We start from the raw sequence: 26,225 nt of genomic DNA on the forward strand, positions 1-26,225 counted from the left end.
GTAAAGTCAAACTAAACTAAACGGAAACATAAAATAAAGCAAAAACACTAAGATAAAGTAAACTAAAGTAAAAGTAAACGACAACAGAAGCTGAAACACGCGCGCGCGCACACACACACATACACACAGCACGTATTTCATGGTTAACAGAAACATATAAATCAACAGCAACAAAAATTGGCACTCTTTCGAGTGTGCGTGCGTGCTAGTGTGTGTTGGTGTGTGCGTTGGCTATGAATGATAACGGCAAACAACAACAACAACAACAACAATAAAAAGGCAAAACATCCTAGTAATTGCAAATAAACCGGCATGACGTTTCGTGTAACAAAAATTGTGTATGTGTGTGTATTCTTTTTTTTTTTGTGTTCAAATGATTTTAATGCGAGAAATTTCCATTTTTGCCTTTGCCGGAGCAAAAAGGCTTGTTGGGCGAGGAACATAATTTACATTCTGAATGGTAAACATGTGTGTGTTTTTTATACAGTAATCTCGCCTGCTCCCGAACTAAAATACAAATCATTTGAATAATAATATATTATTTCAATAATACTATTCGCGCCAAAATCCAGTGTACTTTTCTCTCTGTTTCAGCATTTAAACATTTTAGATAAAGGGCAATTTATTCTTCAATTTAAAAATTCTTGGAGAAAATTGTGCCAATTGGGTTCATGTTCTAATTTAAAAAAAATATAACGATTTTCTCCGAATTCGTGTTAGCCGAAAACCACGTAACTCGAGAAAAGACTGTAACTAAAACAGTTGTTTTATCTAATTTACTTAGTAAAACAAAGAAAAACTATAAAAGAAACAGAAATATGAATTCGAACATAACAAAACATAATTCATCCTATTTTCTTATAACATTCAATGAAAATTTTATTTTAATTTTATTAAAATACATCTACAGTAGAACGTCGATTATCCGGGCAGCTCGGGACCGGACGGTTGCCGGTTAATCAATTTGCGCGGATAATGGTCCAAGAAATGTCAAATTCATATAAAAATTATAAAATTCGCTAGTTTTATGATTAATTCACCTTGAATCAATCGATTAATCGATAGCAGAATATAATGTTCATCAATAACTATAGGTTTAACAACTGTTCATGAACAAAAATGAATTTCGAAAATACCACTAGACACTACAGAGCTGCATAAAAATCTGGTTGTCCACTTGAATATCGCAGCAAATGTTCGCTGTACGTATGAACAGCTGTCATTTGCGCGCATTTAATCCACCCACGGATAATCGACGTTCTACTGTATTTTGCATACATCCGACATAACGGACAATTTAAATTAAAATTACCGGTGGTTTTATCTGATCCGGCTGGACCAAATTTGCCCTTTGGGATCAATTTTGTAGCTTGGGTCCGTAACACAGTGTAAACGCTGCTCAATGACCGTTCGTCAAGTACGTTTGTTTACATTTCGTACGGCCGTAGCCGCGGCAAGACCGGTTGTTTTGAAATCAATGTTATGTGCAACCGGAAAGGTAACTGGCCATCCCGGCCTGTGTGTCCCCTGTTAAAATACGATTGTCTCGTTTTAGAAACAATGCGGCTGCTGGCCCATCGGCGCTGGTACGGCGTCGTTACACCTTCGCAGTCGGACATCCTTCCCCACAGCACCGTTCGCCGGCTGAAGGTGGCTCCGAAACCTCCTCCGGCCAAACCACCCGACGACCGTGGTCCGCGCCTGAACGAGATGAGCATACAGATGCTGTCCGACTCGCTTTACAGGCAAATTTTCCGCCCCACGGCGCAGCACGGGCGGCACGCTCCAGCCAGCCCGACGCTGGTGAAATCATTGCGCGACGATCTGCTCCGGCATGGGATTGATGCGTCCAGCCCGGCCCTGCTGCCGGATGTGGATGTGAAGCTGCCACCGCTGCGGGGTGCCAACATTGAGGAGCACTTCCACTCGATCGCGGAGGAGCAAAGTGAGCCGTACCGGCGGGCGATAGAGCAACTGCCCGGCGCACCGCCGAACCCGCCTAAAGTGTGGTCGCGGACGGCAGGCTGGACGCGGTACGATCCGGTGACGGGAAGCGCCTCGTCCATCCCCTTCCCGGACGACCCGGCCCTCGTGTTCGACGTGGAGGTGTGTGTGCGGGCCGGCCCGCTACCAGTGATGGCGACTGCCACCGGTACCGCTGGCTGTTGGTACTCGTGGACCAGTCCACTGCTTTCGTCCGGCGAAGCGGCTCCAACCGACCAAACCGCCGCCGACTACCGCCTGTCGCAGCTGATACCGCTCGAGGCTGACACACCGACGGACGAACGGCTGCACCGGCCGCGGGTCGTCATCGGGCACAATGCGTCGTACGATCGGGCCCGGGTGCGCGAGCAGTACTGGGTGGAGCCGACCGCGCTCCGCTTCCTCGACACCATGTCGCTGCACGTGTGCGTGAGCGGCATCACCAGCTACCAGCGGGCGATGCTGAAGTCGAGCAAGCAGCTGCCGGCGGAAGATGCCGGCTGGAGCGAGCAAAGCTCGCTGAACAACCTGGCCGACGTGTACGCGCTGTACTGTGGCGGCCCGCCGCTGGCCAAGTCGCAGCGGGACACCTTCGTGGAGGGCACGCTGCAGGACGTCCGGGCGGACTTTGACAGTCTGATGAGCTACTGTGCGGCGGACGTGCGGGCGACCGGTGCCGTGCTGCAGCGGCTGTGGCCGCTGTTCCGCGAGCGCTTCCCGCATCCGGCGACGCTGGCCGGCATGCTGGAGATGGGCAGCGCCTACCTGCCCGTGAACGGCAACTGGACGCGCTACCTGACCGAGGCCGACCTGGCGTTCGAGGATTTGGATCTCGAGGCGAAGCACCTGTTGGCGCAGCGGGCTGAAGCTGCATGCGGGCTGCTGCACGACGCCGCCTACCGGCGGGACCTCTGGCTGTGGGATCAGGACTGGAGCGTGCAGGAGCTGAAGCTGAAGGCGGCGAAAGTGGAAGGAAGGAAGGGGAAGGAGCCTGGCAGCAAGGCGGAGGAGCCGTTAGCTGGTGGCGATGAACAGACGCGGCTAGTGAACAAGTTTGCCCATCTGTACGCGACGGCCAGCCGGCTGCCGGTGCGCCGACCATTGCTGCCCGGGTATCCGGCGTGGTATCGGGCGCTCTGCTCCAAGCCAACCGCCGGCGACTGGTGTCCCGGGCCGTCCGGCAAGCTCGGCACCGGTATGCAGATCGCACCGAAGCTGCTATCGCTCTGCTGGGAGGGCTACCCGCTCCACTACATCCGCGGGCACGGTTGGGGCTTCCTCGTGCCGTTCAAGTACGCACGCGACGAAGAGTTTGAAGCCGACGGGGCTGCGCTGCCGCTGGAGCAGCTGGTCGCTGCCTGTCCGGTCGTCGAGCCGAAGCACGCCGCAGCAACGCCGGCCGAAAGCACCGAAGCCCTCGCCCAGCTTGCCAAGCATGTGGAGCAAACGATCAGCCGGAAGGACTACTACCGCAGGAAAGCTTCCGACGCTTCCCGGACCCCGGCACCCTACACCGGTTCCGGCGTGTGGTGCAACGTGGAGCTGGAGGGCTGTTGCTACTTTCTGAAGCTGCCCCACAAGGACGGCGGTGGCCACCGGGTCGGCAACCCGCTGTCGAAGGACTTTCTGGCCAAGTTTTCCGAGAACGTGCTGGCGGGCGATGGCCGGGCGGCCGAGCGCGTGGTTGAGATTGCGCGCATGCTTTCCTACTGGCGCAACAACCGGGATCGGATACGGGGCCAGCTGGTCGTCTGGTGTCGGCCGGGCGAGCCCGACCCGATCGGTGCGATCATACCGCAGGTGGTCGTGTGCGGCACGCTGACCCGCCGCGCCATGGAACCGACCTGGATGACGGCGAGCAACGCGCAGCGGGAGCGGGTCGGGTCGGAGCTGCGCGCGATGGTGCAGGCGCCGCCCGGCTACCGGCTCGTCGGTGCGGACGTCGACAGCCAGGAGCTGTGGATTGCGTCCGTGCTGGGCGATGCCGGGACCGGGCTGCACGGGGGCACCCCGTTCGGCTGGATGACGCTCAGCGGCACGAAGGCGACCCGCACCGACATGCACAGCGTGACGGCCCAGGCGGTCGGCATCTCGCGCGACCACGCGAAGGTGCTGAACTACGCGCGGATTTACGGCGCGGGGCAGCAGTTTGCCGAGCGGCTGCTGAAACAGTTCAACCCGACGCTGACCGGCGCGGAGGCACGCTCGAAGGCGACGAAAATGTTCACGCTCACCAAGGGCCGCCGGACGTACCGGTTGCGGGAGGAGCTGCGCGACCAGTACCCGACCCAGCCCGCTCGCTCCACCGCGTACGAGGCGCTCGGGCTGGCGCGGGCCTGCAGCCGGCCGGTCGGCGAGCTGTTCCAGGGACCGCACTGGTGCGGCGGCACCGAGAGCGCCATGTTCAACCGGCTGGAGCAGATTGCGGGCAGTGCCGAACCGGAGACACCGTTCCTCGGCGGTCGACTTAGCCGGGCGGTCGAGCCGCAGCCCGGCACGGAGGACCGGTTCCTGCCGACGCGCATCAACTGGGTGGTGCAGAGCGGTGCGGTCGACTTTCTGCACCTGATGCTGGTGTGCATGCGGTGGCTGATGGGCGGCAGCGATGTCGCTGCCAACAGCAGCCGGCGGCTCCGCTTCTGTCTGAGCTTTCACGACGAGGTGCGGTATCTGGTGCCGGAGCGGTACGCACACCATGCCGCGCTGGCACTGCACCTCACCAATCTGCTGACCCGCGCGTTCTGCGTGCATCGGTAAGTGGTTTTTCAATACATTATAGAAGTATGTTTTGATAAAGAAATATTTTGTTTTGCGTAGTCTTCGCTCTTGGTAGTAGAATTAGGGGTTGTCAAGGAACATTTTCCTTTCAGTTGAATTTTCAGCTCCAAAACAAGCACTAGAAAGCATAAATGCTTCATAAAGTCGTTATAAACACTAAAACAAAATGTGCTTTCTTATAGCAATTAAATGTAATTTATTTCAGTTTATTTTTAATTAAATTTCGCACTTAGTTTGGCGTTAAACCATTTGGGACGTGCAGGTCGAATCAGCCAACTGGAATTGAAAGACAATTTTAAATTACGCGCACAAGATTGCAACGAATGCACACGATAACGAATTTACTGGCAGATGATCCATAAAACTGCTTATTTATTTAATTATTTAATTCCTAAGCAAACCTATCTTTCCTTAGCAATGTCAAACCCGACGCCAAAGTAATTCTCGCCAAGCATAATTTAAACAAATTAAGTGGACATTGTAAACAGATAAAGCTTTTTAAACATTTCTGATAGCACCTGCACGCTGCTGTATGATGTCGCACCGTGTCCCATCTGCATAGCACAGGGATCTTTGCGCATGCGACTCTTTGCTGCCCGAAATGCCGGAGTTTTGCACTTCTTAGAACCGCCTTGCCATTTATTTCAGATCCGGAATTTATTCGTGGAACTCTGCCGGGCATTGGACGTTCATTTCAACTCAAATTGATTCCGAAAAAGATCTTTTTAATGTGCATTAATTTACATTACCGTCTTCAGTGTTGGGAATTTCTGCTAACTGATAGCTGGGGAGTTCCTAGTAGTAACTACAGATGGTTGTCTAATTGGTTGGGGTACATAAAACGGGGCACACAGGGTTTTCCAAGGGTTCTCATAGCCGCGGGGCACTTCATTGACTCTTTCTTAGAAGAAAGTGAACTATATGTTGGAAATTGGACTCTCTGGCACCTTTTTTGGACAGGCGCCTTGGAAATTCCTGTTGGATTTGTCCATCAAGGGTTCTGTAGAGTCCCATTACATTTAGTTAATTTCACGTAAGAAAGAGTCAATAAACTGTTCCACAGCTATGAGAACTACTGGAAAAGTCTGTAAAACCCTAATCACGCTATTTATTACAAAGAGTCCTCTGAGGACCTAATAGCTCTTGCACTGCACTCCATTGAGACAATTACACGCTGCAAACAAGACATTGATTGATGATGTTGCTGTTGATGATGGCAAACCAATTTTATCAGGCAAATGTTGTAAAAGATACACTCCTAGGCTATTTAGCCACAAAAAAAAGAGAATCATTAAATGAGTTTTTATTTTTATGTTTTAATGTTTTAGACATAATTCTTCCGTTTTTTACCCCATTTTTTTCAGTGTCGGATTTCGCGATCTGCCCCAGTCGGTCGCCTTCTTCTCCTCGGTCGAGGTCGATCGGGTACTGCGCAAGGAGGCCCAGCACGACTGCCGGACGCCATCGAACCCGCACGGGCTGCGCGTCGGCTACTGCATACCGGACGGCGAATCGCTCGACATCTACCAAACGCTCGCCCGGCTCACGGCGACCGAGCGTGACGTCAGCCGGTGGCAATGGCACCGAGCGAAGCCGCCGAAACCCAACCGGAAAAGCAAACAGCAAAAGGACGACCTCCATCAGGCCGGACGGGCTGGGGAGCGAACACGGTGATGACTTGCCGGTATCGGAATCAGCTGTACCGTGCTGCCCGTGTGGGGCCGTGGGAAGCTGTACCAGCTGCTAATGGAGACCTACTTTTTTGTGCTGGTTGTTAGTAATGTACCCAGAAACTGCGGGATACGCAGTTCGCAGGAACCACTCCTCTGTCTCGTGAATAATTGAAGCAAAACGTACGTATTCGAGCTTAACGACGACCTCCTCACTCATCCGAACGAAATCGAACATCGGTGCTCGATATTTGCCCACGCTGCATGATTGATTCGCTTCCATTTTTCCGCGTCTGTTAGCGCGTTAACGAGTATTTGTTTAGTGCATACATTTAACCCACTCTCGGCGGGCGTGTAGCGTCGTAACGGTGGCAAAGCCAACGCTTCCCAGTCATGCGTTGGATCTGGGCTGCTGTGGTGGTTGTGGTACTAGCAGCTGCTAACCTTTCGGCCAGTGATCCCTCAACCACGCTGTCTTTCGAAAGCCTTTCCTCGCAGCAGCAGCGGCAGCAGCAGCAGCAGGAAAGCGACCAATCCGACGCACTGATTGCCACCATCTTCGCCACCATCGACCATCTGGACATCGTGAATGGTGCCGCGGGAGCAGCGGAAACTCAACTGCTGCAGCATCGCACCGTCCGGTGGTTCGACGGGGAACCGGCGACGCTGTGCGGCGCCCCACCCGCCAGTGAGCATTCCGAGTGCTTCGCCCCACCCGAACGTCCAACCGATCGGCACCGGTGGGATGGAGCGCTGGCCGGGGCAGGCCTCATCCTGTACGGTTCGGTGGCGAAATTAGACCGCTACGCGTGTCTGTTCGAACCGGCCGGGACGTATCTGCTGGTGGACGAGCCGTCCCGTTCGCCGCTCGAGCAGGCGCACCTTCGCCGGCTGCTCGGGACGCTCTGGACGACACGGGGCGCGTACCGGGTGTACGTGCGTGCCCGGGGGCAGCTGTACGGGTACGATCCGTTCCGGCGGCCGGCCGGTGCGGCCGAGTACGGTGCGCTGGTGCAGCTGGAGGATGGCCGACCGCTACCGACCGTACCGCTGACGGACTTTGGCGGGTATCCGTTGCGGATCGAGGTGTTCCGCTCGGTGTACAGCAATCCGGACGAGCGGGCCAGCGCGTCGAAGGCGGACCAGATCACGTACAGCGGGCCGGACGTGATGGCACGGGACGTCTTCTGTCGCGCCCTTAATGTTACGGGTAAGCTGGTTTGAGGTGGAGTAGACGTTGATGGCTTTTCGAAAAACGCTTTTTCCCGAGTTCCGAAACAAATCGAAAGCAGAACAGAATCGATGGTTGAACCATCTTCTGATGGCTGTAGTGCTCAATCTTCCGACCGAAGTCTACACTTTACGGTTTGTTAGGATAGCTCCAGGCTAGGGTTCATTTCATCCGCGTCGCTCACGCCACGAGTGAACTGTTAGCCGCCGCGAAGGCTCTCACGCGTTCATCGTACGCAGAACGCATCGTTCCGATCGATGCTCACACACGCTGCTGGCGCGCTGCCGGTTCGATTTCATTACCGAGACACGTGCGCTTTGTGTTAGCAGCATGGCTTCATTCCACTGCCACGTGGTGGTTCACACAGAGCGGTGGCTTTGCGGAACGGTTTGTTAACATTTCGTAAGCGTAGGTTAAATACTGTTAAGATTTAATCGTACTAGATGTGGTGCAAATTATCTTTGTGATGTAATATTCTTTCCCATCCGTAGTTAGCGTTTTTTGCTGTAATAATTGATTGAAATACTTGAAAAGGGTTTTTATTTTATTTTTGATCTATCTAAAAGGCAACGTTTTCAAAGCAGCTGTTACGTCATAAAACGTTTATTAAGATGAAGATGTTAACAGCTTGCTGGATAGAGGAAACATTGACAGCAAAATAGCTTCAAAATTTAATTTTAATTCCGTAAAACAAACAATTAGTTCAGCTTTTCTTGACTACCCTTGACTTTATAGGAACAAGATATCACGATTACAGGCACTATGGAAACCACGATGGGAAAAAACGGACTTTTTTTTTGGAAAGAATAGTCGTGTTTTACTTGCAGGGAATCTTGAAAGGTCTAAAAATGTCACAAACAAGAAACGTGTGGTCGGATTCGGAGCAAGTCGGGGCGCTATCGGTCGTTTGTTTCAACCCACTCGCTCCAATTTTGAACCTAACGCTCATGAAATGAAGCAAATCGGAAGGATAGGCAGTGCAAATATTCGTTTTAAGGTTATTTCGCATCTTTCTCACTCTCTCTCTCTCTGCTTAGTGATACCGGTGCCGGCCGATCGGGACCTGTTCGGCGATCGGCTCCCGAACGGCAGCTTTACCGGTGCGCTCGGGCGGCTCGTGCGGCGCGAGGTCGACATCGTGTTTACCGGCTTCTTCATCAAGGATTACTTTGCGCGCGACGTCGAGTTCACTGCCGGCCTGTACTCGGACGCGGTCTGCTGCCTGGTGCGGAAGGCGAGCCGCATCCCGGAGGCGCTGCTCCCGCTCTACATTTTCCCCGGCGACATCTGGGCGCTGCTCGGGGCGCTCGGCCTAGCCTGCGCGAGCGTGTGGGCGCTGTTGCGCTGGTGCGTCCGGCACATCAAACCCCCGGCCGGGGGGCTCTGGTCGCGGCGGCACCGGCTCGCCGTGCTGTTCAATCTGCCGCGCAGCCTGCGGGCGGCCGGCCCGGTCCGCCGCACCGTCCAGCTGTACGTGGACAGCTTCATACTGCTGGTGAGCGCACCGTACCAGCGCTTCACCCGGTCCGGCGTCGAGCGGCTGTTCCTCACCGGCCTGCTGCTCGTCAGCCTCATCTTCGTCTCGCTCTACACGTCCGGGCTGGCGGCCGTGTTCGTGAACCCGCTGTACTACCCGGACATTGGCACGCTGCAGCAGCTGGACGAGAGCGGCATGGCGATCCCGGTCAAGTACCGCGGCTTCCTCGACGACGTGTTCGCGGTCAACTACAGCCGGCTGATGGATTCGCTGCGCGCCCGCATGCAGCACCTGCCGGCGAAGGAGTCGATGCTGGCGCGGGTCGCCCGGCTCGGCAACATCGCGACCGTGACGCGCAAGACGACGCTCGCGCTCGACAACGCGATCTACCTGACGACGCGCCAGCTGCACATGGTGCCGGAGTGTCCGCGCACGTACAACCTGGCGTACGTGATGCCGCACCGGTCCGCGTTCGGCGAGCAGTTCAACAAGGTGCTGCTGCGCCTGGTGGGCGGCGGGCTGGTCGACCACTGGATCGAGCAGGCCCGGTACGGCTGGACGCTGCGGGACTGGCGCGTCGCGCGGCGCATGATGGAGTCCAACTTCAAGGTGCTGACCGTGCTGGACATGCAGTTCGCGTTCTACGTGCTCGCGATCGGACTGGCCGTGAGTGTGGCGGTGATCGGGGCCGAGCTGGTGCACTTTCACCGGGCGCACCGAGGGGACGGGCACGGTGTCAATGTATTGCTGAGGAAGTAACTAGAGGGAGGGAGGAGCGACGTGTAATAAAAACTGGACTGGAACATGCATTTGCGGGTTTTATTAGTCCTTCGGGCGCCATGCAAACATACTGGAACTGATCACTAACGCATACCGGTCCTGGTACTGATCCGGGAACTGGTACTGAATCCACATCGATCCTGGAACTGATCATGAACAAACCTGCAACGCCGCCGCCCCCGGGTCAACAGCTCATCATCAACAGTCGCAACTCGAGGAACGCGAACGCGGCATCATGCCGAGCCCTGGATTCGCCGTAGCAGTTGCGCTGCTGCTGGTCGACATCCAGGAATCGACACTGCGCTCACGCACACTACCACGCCGCACTTAGCGCTGCGCGCTAAGTGTGTTCAGAGCGCACCTAACGCAGTGAGTGAGTATCAGGCTACCGGCGGCCCCATAATTCAATGTATTGTGTTTATTTATTATTTTAATTCCGTCAATAAACGTGTAATAAGTTCAAAGATAAAAATACCCATAATAGTGCAAGTTGCTCAGTTTAAGTAATGTAAGTTGAAGTAAAAAAAAAAAAAAAACACCGCGCACCCTCGTTAGCCAGCTAGCGGATCCACGTCATGCGGTTTAAGAATGGCTTGTTCCTCGTCTGTCATGAGCCACGCCGTGATGCCGTCCGGCATGAGCGTGCACCACACGTAGAGGATATCCCCCGGAATTCTGCAAACAAAATAACAGAATCAGAAATCCACTAACACAGCACACACGGGCAATCTCACTTACTGGTGCCAGGCCTCATTCGCTAACTCGTACACTTTGCACATGATGCGCTCCGCCGACAGGGCCGCGATCGGAAGGCCATCCCGCAGCCACTGCAAGTTGACGACGAGCGTCCCCTTCACCACTACCTGCCTGCCGTCGGTCGTAGCGAGCCGGGCCGTCCGGTACGCACTGTCGATCGCCACGTAGTCGGAGGAGAGTTTGGGCACCACGCGCGGCAAAAACGGGCGCTGTTCGCGAAGGTACGCACGCATCAGCGATACGTCCGGCACGGTGTCCCGCAGGAAGCGCGCAAAGTGTCCCGACCAGCCGCAATTTACCGAATCCTTACGGTACGCGGCCATAACCGGCCTGTACGGCGTATAGCCGGCGGCAGGGGAAGGAACCGCTGTAAGGGAAGGTGCATCGGAACGAGAAAGCGGGGGAGTAGAAAGGGCGTCTCAAGTACGAAGGGGCAATGGGCAGCAAAGCTTCACTAAACTGTGGCGCGCGGTCGCTTACCTGCCATGAAGTTCAGGGGAACCATGTACACGTCGACGACACTGCCTGAGTCGCACACGCACGACTGGGCGAACAGCTCCATCGCAGACAGGATGACGGGAATGTTGGAATTTCGAAACTCTGCCTTGTCCTTGAGCTTGAGAAGCAAATGAAACGCAATGTGCGCTCGAACCGGTCGGTAGGTCGTCCTCAAAACTGCACCCGTTGGTTGTTTACACTTGACAAACGCACATGCTCAAGCTTCCAACGCACATCGTCTCGTAGGCGTACCCAGCGCCACACAGGTTGAAGATAGGTTACCTTCAGCAAAAACCACAATCTCGGCCCAGCACCAAACTCTGTGCGTACGCCGTCGTTAGAATCCGATGCAGCATCCAGCACCGGTGGCCAGAATACATGCCCCCGTGGTCCCGTGGATGCAACACGAACGTGCGTCGGTGCGTGTTTCGCGCGAAACTCCTGTTTTCCTTGCGCAACTGCAATCGCTGCCAGCAGATGGCGCTCGACGTGCTCCACATACACCAGCGCGGACTTGTAACCAAAGTGTGTGTGTGTGTGCGCGCGTGTGTGTGTGTGTGTGTATAACACTAGCACATAAAAAGGAGTGCGAAATTTGGCAGCCGTTTGGCACACAGTGGAACGCTGGGGTTTATCCAGGCTCGGCGGGACTAGTGATGGGAAAAATGACGTTCCCCAAATAGCCAGCTCGTACTTTATAGCTGATTTAGGGCTGTTTAACGAAAAATCGTTCCTATGTCGTACTTTGTGGCTGATTAAGAGATAGACGGTACTTTGCGGAACTATGGAGCTTTTTAACAGGCACATGGTACTCTTTGGAACTTTGCGGCTGATTAACACTATGTGTAGGGTTAATGATGGAACTTTAAGGCTTGTTAAGAACGTGTACCGAACTTGGTGGAACTTTATAGCTTTTTAATGCATGACATCGGTACAAGGTGGGTCTTGTCAAAGTGTCAAAGACAGACGCCGCCAATCATCTCATTGCTGCTGTACAAGTTAGATTAGTTCTTTGAAGAAGGGATTTTGAAGGAAGTGATTGTGAATTATCAGTAAATTGTGATACGTTTCGTGTAATTTATGAATATTAAGGATTGAAACATATACACATGTACACAAACAAAACAAATCCTGTTGTTTATTTCATCGATGACGCTTGCTTGAAAATAAAACACAAAGAAAAATAATCCCCGGCACCGTAGCTTAAGGAAGCTGCTTAGGCGCTATTTAGAAGGACCACCTGGAACTTTGATGCTGTTTATCTACTGCAAAAGGCGAATTAGAGCAGCGATCTTTAGCGTGCCAAAATGAGCTGCTTAAGCAATTCTGGCTATTTGGGTCGCGTCGAAATCGATTCCGACTAGCTCCAATGCTGGAGTCAAAGCCGACCTTCCACCACTAATCGGGACTCGACTACGTTCGGATTATTTCTCAACCTGCTCATATAAAAGGACAGCCGGATAGTACCCAAATAGCCAGCTCGTACTTTATAGCTGATTTAGGGCTGTTTAACGAAAAATCGTTCCGATGTCGTACTTTGTGGCTGATTAAGAGATAGACGGTACTTTGCGGAACTATGGAGCTTTTTAACAGGCACATGGCACTCTTTGAAACTTTGCGGCTGATTAGCACTATGTGTAGGGTTCATGATGGAACTTGAAGGCTTGTTAAGAAAGGGTACTGAACTTGGTGGAACTTTATAGCTTTTTAATGCATGAATCGGTTCAAGGTGGCTCTTGTCAAAGTGTCAAAGACGGACGCCGGCAATAATCTCATTGCTGCTGCACAAGTTAGATTCGTTACTTGAAGAATGAATATTGAGTGAAGCGATTGTGAATTATCAGTAAATTGTGTAAAAATTTGTGTAATTCATCAATACAAAAGATTTAAAAATATACATATGTGTTTAAACCAAACAAATTTTGTTGTTTATTTCATCGATGACGCTTGCTTGAAAATAAAACACAAAGAAAAATAATCCCTGGCACCGTGGCATAAGGAAGCTGCTTAGGCGCTGTTTGAAATACCCACATAGAACTTTGATGCTGTTTATCTACTGCAAAAGGCGAATTAGAGCAGCGATCTTTAGCGTGCCAAAATGAGCTGCTTAAGCAATTCTGGCTATTTGGGTAGGTGACCGGACAAACGGCGTCCTCCTGTAAAGACAAACCTAGCCAGAGACATCGGTATAGAAATTGTGGCAAATTTCTCACGTAAACTCCTACGCTGCACCTGTGGTTCCTTAGCCTGCGGAGTCAGTTGATGGATCGGAACAACAGGAACCATTGCCGAAACACAGATTCACATTTCATTCTCGATCCGGAACAGGTACGGAACAGTTTCGCGAAGGTTCCAGTACTGGTGTGGGTTCCCAGGACCAGTATTGATTTGGGTGCAGGTATTGGCCAATGATTGAGAGACAAAAGCAATACTTTCGAATGTCCTTGTTTCTTGTTCTTTCCTAGAAGCTCAAAACGAATTCAACCAGAAGCATCACAACGACCGGAGTAAGCCCAAATAGCCAGCTCGTACTTTATAGCTGATTTGGGGCTGTTTAACGAAAAATCGTTCCGATGTCGTACTTTGTGGTTGATTAAGAGATAGACGGTACTTTGCGGAACTATGGAGCTTTTTAACAGGCACATGGCACTCTTTGAAACTTTGCGGCTGATTAGCACTATGTGTAGGGTTCATGATGGAACTTGAAGGCTTGTTAAGAACGTGTACCGAACTTGGTGGAACTTCATAGCTTTTTAATGCATGTCATCGGTACTAGGTGACTCTTGTCAAAGTGTCAAAGTGTCAAAGACGGACGCCAGCAATAATCACATTGCTGCTGCACAAGTTAGATTCGTTAATTGAAGAATGAATATTTAGTGAAGTGATTGTGAAATATCAGTAAATTGTGTAAAATTTTGTGTAATTCATCAATACAAAGGATTTAAAAATATGCATATGTGTTTAAACGAAACAAATCTTGTTGTTCATTTCATCGATGACGCTTGCTTGAAAATAAAACACAAAGAAAAATAATCCCTGGCACCGTGGCATAAGGAAGCTGCTTAGGCGCTGTTTGAAAGACCCGCATAGAACTTTGATGCTGTTTATCTACTGCAAAAGGCGAATTCAAGCAGCGATCTTTAGCGTGCCAAAATGAGCTGATTAAGCTGATTCTGGCTATTTGGGAGGTCTCTTTTCCGATTTTTGGGGCGATTTTTGATTTTCTTTCCTTTGGACAGTTGGCAAATTGGCAAAACGAGCGTTGCAGGGTTTTGTTTTTATTGCTTACAGTACACTTCTAGTTGTATTACGTCTAGTAGTTTAGGTTCACTCTCTAGCGAAAGAAAGAAAATCCGTGTATGTACAGGTGCATTGAATGAATCGGCTAATTTATATTAATAAAAAAAAACACACACACACTCTTTTTCTCTTTTGCCCTTCCCCTCTCCTTCATTAGCTAGTTGCGCGCAACGAACAGGATTTGGTTGCTACATGGAGGAGAAGAAGGAAAAAAAACGATTGCTCCGGCCGTCCCGGAGGTAATTCGAGGATTGTGGGGAAACCCCCCACTCCAGCGTGGACGCGAATGAAGCACGAACAACGAATAAATTTCAATTGCATTTCGTTTCCCCTCGTTTGCTGATCCTCTCTCTGCGCTAAATTTCGTTCATCAAATCCTTGGGTTTTTTTTTTCTTGTTAAAGTAATCGACGCAAATCGAACTACTTTCTTGGTGAGGAGTGGTGTGCACTCCGAGCGGCCCAATCTATTTCGGTTCGGTTTCTAAGCTTTAATACAACTCGCCTCCCTCCCTAATGTGCTTGTAGGTAGGTGTAAGGCAGACGCTTATTGCGAACGAAACAATCGTGGTTATGTAGTTTCCAAACCCCCCTAATAATCGCAATCCCTGTCGATGGGTGCATGTTTGTGTGTGTGTGTGTGTGTGTGTGTGTGTGTGTGTGTAGGTGGGGATAACCCTTAACATAAATTCACGTAATTCATTTAATTCATTGCCTAGTATCGGGGTATGCGAACGTCGTGCTAACGACTCGGCACACGTTGGGAAGAGCAAACCCACAAACACATACATACACCCACGCGCAAAACTTACGTGTAAGATACATGGTTTAAAATATGTACACAGAGCCACACCCCGCCACGCTGGCCAATGCAATTTAAAACAAAAAAAAGGTCACATCCCGCGTGCCAAAGTGCCAGCGAAAAGTAGGTTTGTTCTGGCAGAGGGTGATGCTCATCTCTGCCATTTTCTTTTCCTTCCTTAATTTAAAAAAAAAAAAAGATTATCCTAACGTCCTAATCGAAACGTTACTCCGCAAAGTGTAGAGTACGTTAGAAAGCTGCGTTACAATGCATAAATGTCGTTTCCCGGTACGGATATCCAAAGTCACGAAAATGCGCCTGCGCTAAATACGCCGCGTGTCGAGACGCGAACAGAAAACACTCCCTCGTTTCGCAGCATTTACCCTTCCGCCGTGAGCGGGTCGCGCGCGTGATGTATCCGCACGTGCTTGTTGTGGTTCGTCTTGGTCGCGGACGTCTTGCCGCAGATGTTGCACGCGAACGGCCGCTCGCCCGTGTGGATGCGCTTGTGCTCGGTCAGGTAGTACTTCCGGTGGAACTGGCGGCCGCACACGTCGCACCGGTGCCCCTTGTCGATCTCGTGCTCGCGCGTGTGCCGGATCCAGTTGTACTTCCGGATGAACTGGCTGCCACAGTGATTGCACGTGTACGGCCGGATCGACCGGTGCGCATTGACGTGCGTGACAAAGTCCGACTCGCGCACGAACGCGCTCGGGCAGTACGTGCACTGGAACGGTTTCATCGTCGGGTTCGTGTGCGTCCACTTGTGCTGCTTCAGGTTCCAGTTGGTGGTGAACCGCTTGTTGCAGATGCCGCACGCGTACGCCATCCGCTCCTTGGTGTGCGTCTCCAGGTGGCGCCGCATGCTCGTCTTCGTGTACGGCTGCTGGCAGATGCTGCACGGTTCGGTTTTGTTCTCCAGCTTCGCGTACTTGTCCGTGTGGGACAGCCGGATGTGGCGCGTCAAGCTGTTGCGGTGTATGAACTTCTCCCGACAGTACGGGCACGATTTTGGCTTCTTCTCGTGCGTCTCCTTGTGCCACTCCATCTTGGCCATCGTGTGGAACACCTCGCCGCACAGCTGGCACACGTACTCCTCCTTCACGACGGTGCGGTTCAGATGGTAGCGCTTCCGGTGCTGGGCCAGGTTGGAGAACCGCTTGAACGTCCGGTTGCACAGCTTGCACTTGATCGGCGCGTGCCCCGTGTGCACCCGCATGTGCTCGATCAGCTTCTGCTTGATGACGAACCGCTTGCCGCACATCCGGCACTGGTGCTCCTTGATGCCGAGGTGCCGCTTGATGTGGAGCGAAAAGTTGCGCCACTGCTTGAAGTGCCGCCCGCACGCGGAACACTCCACCGGATGCTCCAGCAGATGCTCGTTGAACAGGTTGAACCGGTCGAACTCCCGGCTGCAGGTGCTGCACACGTACGAACGGTTGCGTGCCGCTACCGAGCAGTGAGCCGCCGGCAGCAGCGCGCTCTCAGCGGACGCGCTCAACGCCGCAACGGTTCCACCGTCGGTCTGCAGCTGCACCTGCACCTGCACGTGCTGCTCTAGCACTAGCTGCTGCTGCTGCTGCTGGCCCGGTGCCGCCTCCCCGCTGCTCGTGCCGGGCAGGACGACAGTCGTGCTGCTGCCAGCGCTGCTGCCCGCCATCAGCAACCGGCTGCTACGCAGCGCCGCCTCACTCTTTCGCTCTATCTCCTGCTTCATCCAGTGATAGTTCATCACCACGGGAATCGGCGCCTTCTTGTATATTTGCTGCTGTTGCTGTGCCTGTTGCTGTTGCTGCTGCTGCTGCTGCTGCTGGTGCTGCTGCTGGGGCAACTGCTGTTGCTGTCTGCCATCCATTAGCGGCTTATTGTCCTCCTCGCCGCGCATCTCCTGCTGGTGCGACGACGACAGTGCCACCAGATCGTCCACGTGCTCGCACTGCTGGTGCAGCCGCCGTTGCTTGATCGAGCTGAACACCTTGGCGCAGAGCGTACAGCGGTAGGTGCGCGCGACACCGCTGCCGGACGGTTTCGGTCGGTTGGGCCGCACGGGATCGTCCGTCGGCTGCTGCATCACCGGTACGGCGGAGCAGGTCGCAACACCAAAGTAGGACGTCGTACCGATCGTTTCCTCGTACTTGGCTTCACACGGCTGGTGCAGCGTTTGTTGCTGCTGCTGCTGCTGGTGGTGATGGTGGTGGCTGCTGCCCACCTCATCGTATGCACCCGGTGGCTCGTGCATGCGCGCTACCATCATGTCCGCAAACGGCAGCTTCGGCATCACCTCCCCGCTATCGCTGTCCACATCCATCGGCGGTTCGATCTTGCTCGCCTGCATCATACCGCCATCCAAGGGCGCATCGGCCGAACCGTGCTGCTGGTGTTGCTGCTGCTGCTGCTGCAGGTTTTGATGACCGGTTGAGGAAAATTGGCTGCAATGTGAAGTGGAGTTTTTATTAGCGTTTTAATAAAATATATTCAAACTTTTCTTTAAATGAAAACGACAGATCCTTAAAAAAAACTCCACTACCAGATCCATAAATGTAAAATGTTTTTGATTTTAGAGCTACTTGCATAATTAAATTGAATATTTCACCCGATGAATAATATATTCCGCTTATTTTTTCAAACATCGCCTTGATTGTTGTCTAAATTTGTACACCAAAAATTCTAAATGCAGTGGACGCAATCATATGTCATGAGCATTACGAGATGTTCTCCAACGAAAACAATGACCATATCCGTGGTAGCTTGATGCTCATTACTGATACTCAATGACATTCATGACATGCCGAATACGACATGCGTGTGCTTGAGTCAACCGTCTATACTTTGGCTCACAGGCTAAGCTTAATGCCGACACAAGCATAATCATGACTTTTTCTGGCTGTGAACAGTGCTGCCAAATGCCACTGTTACAGTCATCAACACTCGTGACTGCAGTGGCATTTGGCAGCACTGCTAACATGAGAGCCCCGTTACAGATTCATCATTCTACAAATAATACACTAAACACCAAACAATACTTACAAAGCAACGCGTGACGTCATGTACTGGCCGTTGACCGTGGTGCCGTGTGAGTTATTATTACTACCACTGTTGTGTTGTTGCTGCTGCTGTTGCTGCTGCTGCTGCTGCTGCTGCTGCTGGTGGTAGAAATGGTCCGTCACGGCAAAGATGCCCTGATTGCGGCTGCTCAGATTCCAGCACTCCTGTGCGGTCGATAAATCGTACGAGCTCGGATAGATGGGCATATTCTCGACCACGGCGTACATCTTAAAGGGAAGCGAGTACATCGGAAAGGGCGACCAAAACACACCATTAGCAAGGGAGGAGAAAAAGCGTGTGCGCCAAATCGCGCAGAAACTTACCCGATGGTTCCACGACGTCATGTCCATGTCGCCGTTGCTTTCCTGCTCGGAAATTTCCCCCTTCGCCGGCATCTTTTCGTCCGTGCGGATGTTCAAGCTCTCGGTCGAGGGTGCCCGCTCCATGCTGGTGGACGCGTGCGACGAACCGGACGACAGCAGGGAGCGCGTTCCGCCACTCGTGCCGCTCCCTTCGCCTCCCTCCTTGCAACCACCACTCACCGCGCTGTGACTGTGACGGTGGCTCAGCTGGCTGTGGCTGTGCTGGCTGAGGCTGATGTTTGTGGTGCTGTGACTGCTGCTACTGTTGCTGCTGTTGCTGCTGCTGTTGCTGCTGCTCGTGTCCGTGGTAACAGGACCTGCCGGCAGCCCACCCTTCCGCACCGTGCTCAGATCAAGAAACGAGGATGCGGACGTGTCCTGCCCGTCGTCCTGCCCGTCGTGGCACGGTTCGGCTTTGGCCGCCTTCAGCGCAACCAGCGGCTCGCCCGTCGTTTGGATCTGTTCGTGCGCGGCCACGGTCGAACCGCCGACCGCAGGGTTGCTGCCCAGGCTCTGCTCCAAAAAGTCCTTGCTGTCGGAGCACTCGTACTCCGGCTCCGCGTCCACCTCCGTCTTCCGCACCGGTTCCAGCCCTGCCGACGGCCGGAACGGGTCGGCATTGGTGATGCGGAACTTTGGCCGCGGAATGCCGCTCCGCTCGAGCATGCGGGTGGACGGTCCCGCCTCCAGCAAATCCTTCTCGTCGTCCGGCGTGCCGGGCACGGCTGCCGGCAGCCGCTTCACCACCAAGCTGCCGCTCGCCACAACCTCAGCCGCCGGGTCCACCGGCAAAGGACGTTCGTACGGGCCGTTCGGTTCGGCCGCTTCCGATGCAGTGACGGTGGCTGTCGCAGGCTTGCTGACCACCATCAGCAATCGGCGACGGCCGTGCGCCTCCGGCTGGGAGGACGCATCGTACCGGCCAGCGACGGGCCGCGGCTCGACCTCGTACACATCGTCATCATCGTACTCGTCCTCCTCCTCCTCCTCTTCATCCTCTTCCTCCTCTTCCTCTTCCTCATCATCATCCTCTTCCTCCTCCTCGTCGCTACCCAGCTGTACCTCTTCCTCCTCCTCCTCCTCCTGTACGAGCTCGCCGTGCTCATGTGCTTCCTTTTCCTCATCGTCGATCAAATCCTCCTCCAGCTCCTTCTCCTCCTCCTCCTCATCGTCCTCATCGTCTTCATCTTCCTCCTCCTCCTCGTCCTCTTCTTCCTCCTCATCCTCCTCCTCAAGCTCTGGTGCATCCTCGTCGTCCTCTTCCAGCTCCATCTGCTCCTCTCCCAGCTCCTCCTCGTCCTCCTCCACCTCCTCGACTTCCATCCGGCGACTGTCCGGGTGGGCCGGGGCGGCAGTGGAACCGTCGGCACCGCTCTCGCCCCCAGCCGCCAGCCCATTGCCGCCCGCCGGCAGCAACTCCTGCGCCCCGAACGTTTTGCCATCGCGCTTCGGCAGCGGATGGTAGATCGTTTCGCCCGCCTCGCCAACGTACGAGATGTTGTACGCGCCGACGTCGATCTCGGTCGATGGGCGGTGCTGTGGCATTAGGCGAACGCCGCCCGGTGCGCTCGAACTAGGAGCGGAGGCAGTGCCGGTGCTGGTCGGCACGAGCCCGTACGACGATCGCACACCGTACACGGCCGAACTGGAGGCAAGTGTGCCCGCTGCTGCTGACGCCGATGGTGCTGGCATGGCGTGCGGCTGCGAGTATTCCTGCTTGATGACGGGGTCCGGGGGCTGGTGATGATGATGATGATGATGATATGCGTCGGCAATCCCGTCCCCGGCCGAGCTGTTAGGCTGCTGCTGCTGCTGCTGCTGCTGTTGCTGCTCCGTCGCGTACGGGCCCGCGTGAGCGGTTGCTTCAGTCTTCTGAATTACGGCGGTGATGCCGTTGAACGACGACGAGCAAAACGGTTCCGCGGTGAGGTGCTGGGCGGCCGCAGCAGTCGTGCACACGACATCCGCCAGCGTGGTAAGCGCGGTGGCCATTACCATCGTTGTCGGTGCGGGCGGTTGCGCCGGCTCGACCTCGTCCACCTGCATCGGTGCGCCCTGCTTCCCCGAGGTGGACGGCGCGGGGCCTTCCCCCACCGACGTACGTTTCGGTTTGATTGCTAACTTTTTCGGCGGCCGGAAACCCCCTCGCCTCTGCTTGATCGCGCCGTAATCGAGACTCGTGCTGACTGTTGCTGTAGGTGGCGGTGCTGCTGCTGCTGCTGCTGCGTTTATTGCACTTGCGTCGTTTGCTGCCCTATCCGGTTCAGCCACACCACCAATTCCGTCCGCATTGCTCGACGCTGGCTCCGTGCCGTCCTCCTCCACCTTGATCCCCTGCCAGGCGCGCACAATTTTCGGCGCGCTGGAAGGCCCCGCAGGCGATATCGTAACCGTCGTCGGGGTGGCACTGTTGCCGGCCACGCGAAACACCAGCCGCTTCACGTTCGCTTTCGACTCCTGCTGGGGCGCGGGTGGCGACAGGGCACAGGGCACGGGCTGCGGCGTCTTGCGGATGACGCTCGTGACCATCGCACTGCCGCTGGGGCAGGCCACACCACCACCACCGTTTGCCATTTCGCCCGGAGCCATCCGCTCGTCCAGCGATGCGGCGGCCGCCGGCAGCGTTTCCCGCTGCTCGCTAGCGCTACGGAACCGCTTGCTGCTTCCGCCCGCACCCTCCTCTTCCTCGCCCTCCCACTGCTGGCTGCGCACCTCACCGTCGGCATAATGGTCGTCCATCTCCTGCCAGCTGCCACTGTACTCCACCTCGTGATCGTAATCGCCGGTCAAGTCCTCTACCTCGCTCTTGGTCGTCGGCATGCCGGTGTTACAGAGCGGTTGCTGCTGCTGCTGCTGCTGCTGGTGCTGCTGCTCCGCCGGGAGCTCGCTCTTCGCCGGCGTTATCGCGAGCAGGGAACGGCCCGGTGTGCTCGCCGCGAACGCCGACGGGCGCCGCTCGGTGACGGGCGGTATCAGGGACGTTTTGTCGCCGACGATCGACATCTGGCCCGCGTTCAGGTGCATGATGATGTCCTGGAAGTCCTTCAGATCGGTGTGCACCTTCACGTTGCTCAGCACCTTCACCACGTTCGACTTGGACGAGGACGGGGACGCCGAGACGGTCGTTTTGGTACCGCCGGTGGTGGTGGTGATCGTCGGGACACCCGTTGCCAGATGGTCGACCAGGGCGGTGCTGGCGCTCGGCGTGTTGGCGGTGGTCGTGGTGGTGGTGGACGTTATTGCAGTCCCGGCCGTTCTTGGGCCCGCCGTTGTCGCCACACTGTACAGCAGCTTCGGGGTGCCGACCGGTGCCGACGGCGAGGCGACGCTCGCCGTTGCTGCCGCTGGCTCCTCGTGGCTGCCCCGGTCCAGCACGGACACGGTTTGCACTGCCGAGGCCGGGTACTGCTTGAACGCGGACACCGACGCCTCGGACAGGTTTTTCGCCAGCAGCTGAATCTGCTGGCCCACCACACCGAGCCCGCCGACGCTGCTCTTCGTGATGCTCAGCTGCAACGTTTGCTGCTGCTGTTGCTGCTGCTGCACGGGCGTGATCTGCGTGCTGGAAGCCACCGTGGACGAGATGGCGCGACTGTACGGGGGCGGTGGGCCCGAGTACAGCTCGTTCGTGTACCGCGGGTAGACCACGCGGGACGAGCTGCCGCCGGCTGCCGTGCCACTCCCGCTCGGCTCGGTGTACTCGTCGCCCAGTGGCCCAATCGCCGCCAGCTCGTTCGGCACCGTTCCGACAGTGGCGACAGACGGCGCTGGCAGTGCTGGTGGTGGTGGTGGAGGGGGTGGTGGTGCCGGCGCTGCTGCTGCGACTGGCTGTACCAGCTCCCGCTTGACCAGCGTCACATTGTTTACCTGAAAGCACGGCACACCGTGCACATCGATCTTCTTCACCACGGTGACCTGCGGTGCCTGGCTGGAGGTAAGGTTGACTTGTACAGTGGCGGGGGTGGTAGTGCTGCTGCTGCTGCTGCTGCTGTTGCTACTGCTGCTACTAGTGGCCGACGTTGCTATCAGCGCATTGTCCAGAAACAGTGACGGCTGTGCCTCAAATATCCCCACGGACGCCGAGGTCCGATCGTTCGGACGAAATGAGATCGTGTTGCTGCTGCTGGCACTTGTGCTGCTGGTGCTCGGGCCCGCCTGCCCGTGGAGCGCCGCGGTGCTGCCACCCTCCGCCGGAACGGGCTCGCTCGCCGTGCCCAGCTCCTCCACCGGCTCGCCGCCGAACGGAGGGAGACTGTCGGGCTTGACCATGCTCACCAGCGCCTTGATCACGTTCTCCTTCGGGTGCGTGTCCAAATGTTCGGCCAGCGTCATGCCGGACCGAAGGTACAGCGTACAGACCGGACATTCGATCGCCATTTTCGTGGGTGGGTGTGGGGGAGGGTGCAGCCGACCGGCGAGCGCTAGACTGTACGTGGATAGGGGGGATTCCCTCCTTCCCTCCCCCTCAAGCGACTCTTCGTCTCCGCGGGGACAGGAGTTATGGAGCTGCAATGTGAAGCGAAGGAGAGCAAACAGAAGAAAACGGGGAAGTTATATAAAAGTTGGATAGGTTGGAAAATGTTACATGTCAAATCGAACGGATCCGGGAAATAAGAACGAAAAAATAATTCGATCCTGGAGCTTAATCTGAATCCGGAGCCGATTCCGGAGCCGGTTCTTTGACGATTTCGGAGCCGATTCCGGAGCCAATTAGGAAACCGTAACCGATTCTGGGACCGAATCCGGATCCGAGCCCAGAGCCGATTACGGGGAACCAATTTTGGAACCAATTCCGGAGCCGATTCCGGAATCGTTTCCAGAAATCTTTGGAGCTAGCCGAAATCGATTCCGACGAAATCTCATCATTTTTCCCATCACTAGCCACAACACAGCTGTGCATTGATTGATTGGAGGACGGTGGCAGAGCTGCGGTTCGCGAAACAGAACATCCGGAAACCAGACGTGCACAACTGTTTCAAAGCAAAGAGAGCACACTGACCAACCCAGCAGCAACATCAAGCAGAGGACACCAGTGAGTGGAAGGGTGTGCCAACAAAAAAAGAAAGGTTGCGCTGCGTCTTTGTCGAAAGCGAACCGAGTTGCAGCAAACGGTTCGTGTCCGCTCCACTTGGATTCCGGTTGCAATATCACTCCCCTGACGGGAAATGCAACGAAACGAAACGGCCGTTTAGCTAAAAACTGACCAATGATTTCATCTCGCCCGTGTTGCCATCATGGTACAGCGTTTCGTCCGATTACTTTACAGCAGATTACGGCAACGGCAGCAACTCACCTCTCACCAGGCCATTTCTCATCGGGAGACCAAAAATGCTGGTTGAGAATGAGGCAAAATTGATTTTTGATTCGACCGTGTGCGGATGGTGACGGTTCTTCGCTTTGAGTTGCGTGGAATTTTCCGTGCACAGGCCCATATCACTTACCCGTCCTTCACACACACACACACACACACAAACGCACGCACGCATACATTCAAACATACAAGGGGAGATAGAGGGATTTGAACTCCAGTCGGTTCGGATACTAGGAATTGGGGTGTGCTTCTCGGTAGCGAGTTTGGGCGACTTTAGGGTCAAATTCGTTCACGCTAACCGTGCAGGTGGCCGGCTACGAGAAGAAGGGGAGAAGGAGAGGGGGGGGGGGGGGGTGCGATGATCCTGCTTGAACGTTTGACAGTTGCGCACCATCCGAGCTAAGGTGGGAGGGCGGGTGGGATGTTTCGAAGGTTGATACCGGTGGTTGTTGTGTTGAATTGATTGTTGCTGATCTCAACTACCTTTCTTACCCTTCTTGGTACACACACACACACACGCGCAGAGACACAGATACGCAATTCCCTTCCCGCAGCTGCCCGCAAGCAGGGGTTCAGTGGCAAATGATTGTTGTTGGAAACGGTTCAGTTAGTAGTGGCAGCCATCTTTTTCCACTGTTGCAAAGGGGCAAAGAAAAGGAATTGCTCTAAAATGGAACACCACTAGGAGACAGCACGGGTAATCGGTTGTGTTGATAATGCAGGGGCTGCCGGAGGGATAACTGGGGGTCTGCGGGAGAGGGTAAGACACATAGTTTTATTTTACGAAAATTGCGTTTTTCCCCTAAGCAGCACCCCTTGCTGGGCTGCCCCCTCTCACACACACTCTCTATCTCTCACGCACACACACACATACACGCGTCACACGGGCCCGTCCACACAACCGTGAACTCAATTCTCGGAAATTGTTAATATTTTATTACAACGGAACGATATGGCCTCCCGTCAAAATGGACAAATACAACACATCAAAAAAAAAAAAAAGAATGCTAGACATCATGGCCGTGTATATTGACTTTTACGGCTGTTTCTGTCTCGCTCATTCACACACGCATCCATTCTTTCTCACACACATACTCAAACTCACTCTCTCTCTTCCTCATTCAGACGCAAACATCGCAAAGCACACACAACGCACACACACGCACACACACCGACACACAATCGTTCGCATGCTGTTTCTTTCCTGCATACACCGTTGCATACATTCGGGCGCACTCGCTTTCGCTACGGTTCGGTTCGTTCTCTCGTTCGCTCGCATCATCATCATCATGTGCCTTGCCCTCTTTATCGTATTCACACGCAGCCCACACACACACACGCACACACACAAACACACACACATACAACACTTGTACGCCATTACAAGAGCAGTGTTGGCTGCGATCGATTCCCATTGCCCCATGCACAGCGCAGGAGAAGGAAAAAAAAACCCACAACCCCTTGATGGATGGGGCTGGAATTTTACAACCAAGAAAAAAAAATGGAAAACGATACGCTTTCGAACGTACGCACGAAGGGGAACTAAGGTTGTATCGTTATTCACCTGACGCACCACACGCACCACACGGGACGACGGCACAAAACTTTTTTGTTCCGCTCTGCTCCACTATTCGTTTGCACGGTAAAACTCTCACTGACAGGGGCCCTGACTGGCCTCGCGTAAACGCACCCGTGCAGTGTTCGAACGGCACCCAACTGCGCACGCACACACCCACATACACACACACACACTACTGTACGCACAGGCGCAAACAAACCCGTGTGTACAGGTAAATTCCAATCGCAATTGTGCGTTTACGCTGTCGGGTTCAAGTGTTCCTAGCGACTGTCAGCCGTTTCGACACGGCGGGGCGAAAAATGCGGCGAAACGTGATGGAATGTGTTTTTTTTTCTAACGCATTGTTTGTGTGCGTGTGTGTGTATGTGTGTTGTGTTGCAAGGTGCATTAGGATGGTCAGGAGATGGAAGGAGGTGAGAAGCGCCTTTCGTGGGTCACTATATGTGAGGTACAAGTAGTCCACGAGATGCGCGAGACTTCTTAAAGGCGGATTCGGAGATATGCGGTTTTGTTAATTTGACAGTTCTTTGTAGTGATGAGCTCTCTGGAGCGCACCCACGACTCTTATCCAACTCCGACTATTGGTAATACGATTCTTAATCCGGAAAAATAGGAACCACTAGTTCCGCCCGGAGTCGGAGTCGCCCGGAATCGT

General features: G+C 54.2%; 4 protein-coding genes and 1 long non-coding RNA gene across 9 annotated transcripts; 2 read left to right on the forward strand and 3 right to left on the reverse strand.

Moving 5' to 3' along the window:
- The first annotated feature begins 1,407 nt into the window (after positions 1–1,407).
- On the forward strand, positions 1,408–6,617 carry LOC1272128 (DNA polymerase subunit gamma-1, mitochondrial). The gene is made up of 3 exons (XM_061657339.1): positions 1,408–1,498; positions 1,556–4,736; positions 6,126–6,617. The coding sequence occupies exons 1-3, from the start codon at positions 1,483–1,485 to the stop codon at positions 6,433–6,435; spliced, it is 3,507 nt and encodes a 1,168-aa protein (XP_061513323.1). The 5' UTR covers positions 1,408–1,482; the 3' UTR covers positions 6,436–6,617.
- Positions 4,934–6,254, reverse strand: LOC133393269 (uncharacterized). Its single transcript, XR_009766062.1, has 2 exons — positions 6,112–6,254; positions 4,934–6,024 (listed from the first exon to the last, which is right to left on the reverse strand). It is a non-coding gene; the product is annotated as an uncharacterized LOC133393269 (long non-coding RNA).
- A 145-nt stretch (positions 6,618–6,762) lies between the features above and the next one.
- LOC1272127 (uncharacterized) lies at positions 6,763–9,948 on the forward strand. Its single transcript, XM_311005.5, has 2 exons — positions 6,763–7,641; positions 8,700–9,948. The coding sequence occupies exons 1-2, from the start codon at positions 6,825–6,827 to the stop codon at positions 9,896–9,898; spliced, it is 2,016 nt and encodes a 671-aa protein (XP_311005.5). The 5' UTR covers positions 6,763–6,824; the 3' UTR covers positions 9,899–9,948.
- Positions 9,947–11,738, reverse strand: LOC133393265 (uncharacterized). The gene is made up of 3 exons (XM_061657412.1): positions 11,156–11,738; positions 10,658–11,042; positions 9,947–10,594 (listed from the first exon to the last, which is right to left on the reverse strand). The coding sequence occupies exons 1-3, from the start codon at positions 11,235–11,237 to the stop codon at positions 10,471–10,473; spliced, it is 591 nt and encodes a 196-aa protein (XP_061513396.1). The 5' UTR covers positions 11,238–11,738; the 3' UTR covers positions 9,947–10,470.
- Positions 11,739–14,435: 2,697 nt separating this feature from the next.
- On the reverse strand, positions 14,436–25,721 carry LOC1272126 (uncharacterized). 5 transcript variants are annotated; one of them, XM_061657276.1, is made up of 4 exons: positions 25,556–25,721; positions 18,642–23,186; positions 18,301–18,545; positions 14,436–17,702 (listed from the first exon to the last, which is right to left on the reverse strand). In XM_061657276.1, exons 2-4 carry the CDS (start codon positions 23,055–23,057, stop codon positions 15,653–15,655), a joined length of 6,711 nt encoding a protein of 2,236 aa, XP_061513260.1. In that variant the 5' UTR covers positions 23,058–23,186; positions 25,556–25,721; the 3' UTR covers positions 14,436–15,652. The 5 variants fall into 5 exon arrangements, with proteins under 5 accessions (XP_061513260.1, XP_061513291.1, XP_061513274.1 ...); XM_061657307.1 differs by having other exon boundaries at positions 25,521–25,721; XM_061657290.1 differs by having other exon boundaries at positions 25,565–25,720.
- Between the last annotated feature and the right edge of the window lie 504 nt (positions 25,722–26,225).

This window comes from Anopheles gambiae, chromosome X (genome assembly GCF_943734735.2).
Source record: "Anopheles gambiae chromosome X, idAnoGambNW_F1_1, whole genome shotgun sequence".
NCBI lineage: Eukaryota > Metazoa > Arthropoda > Insecta > Diptera > Culicidae > Anopheles > Anopheles gambiae.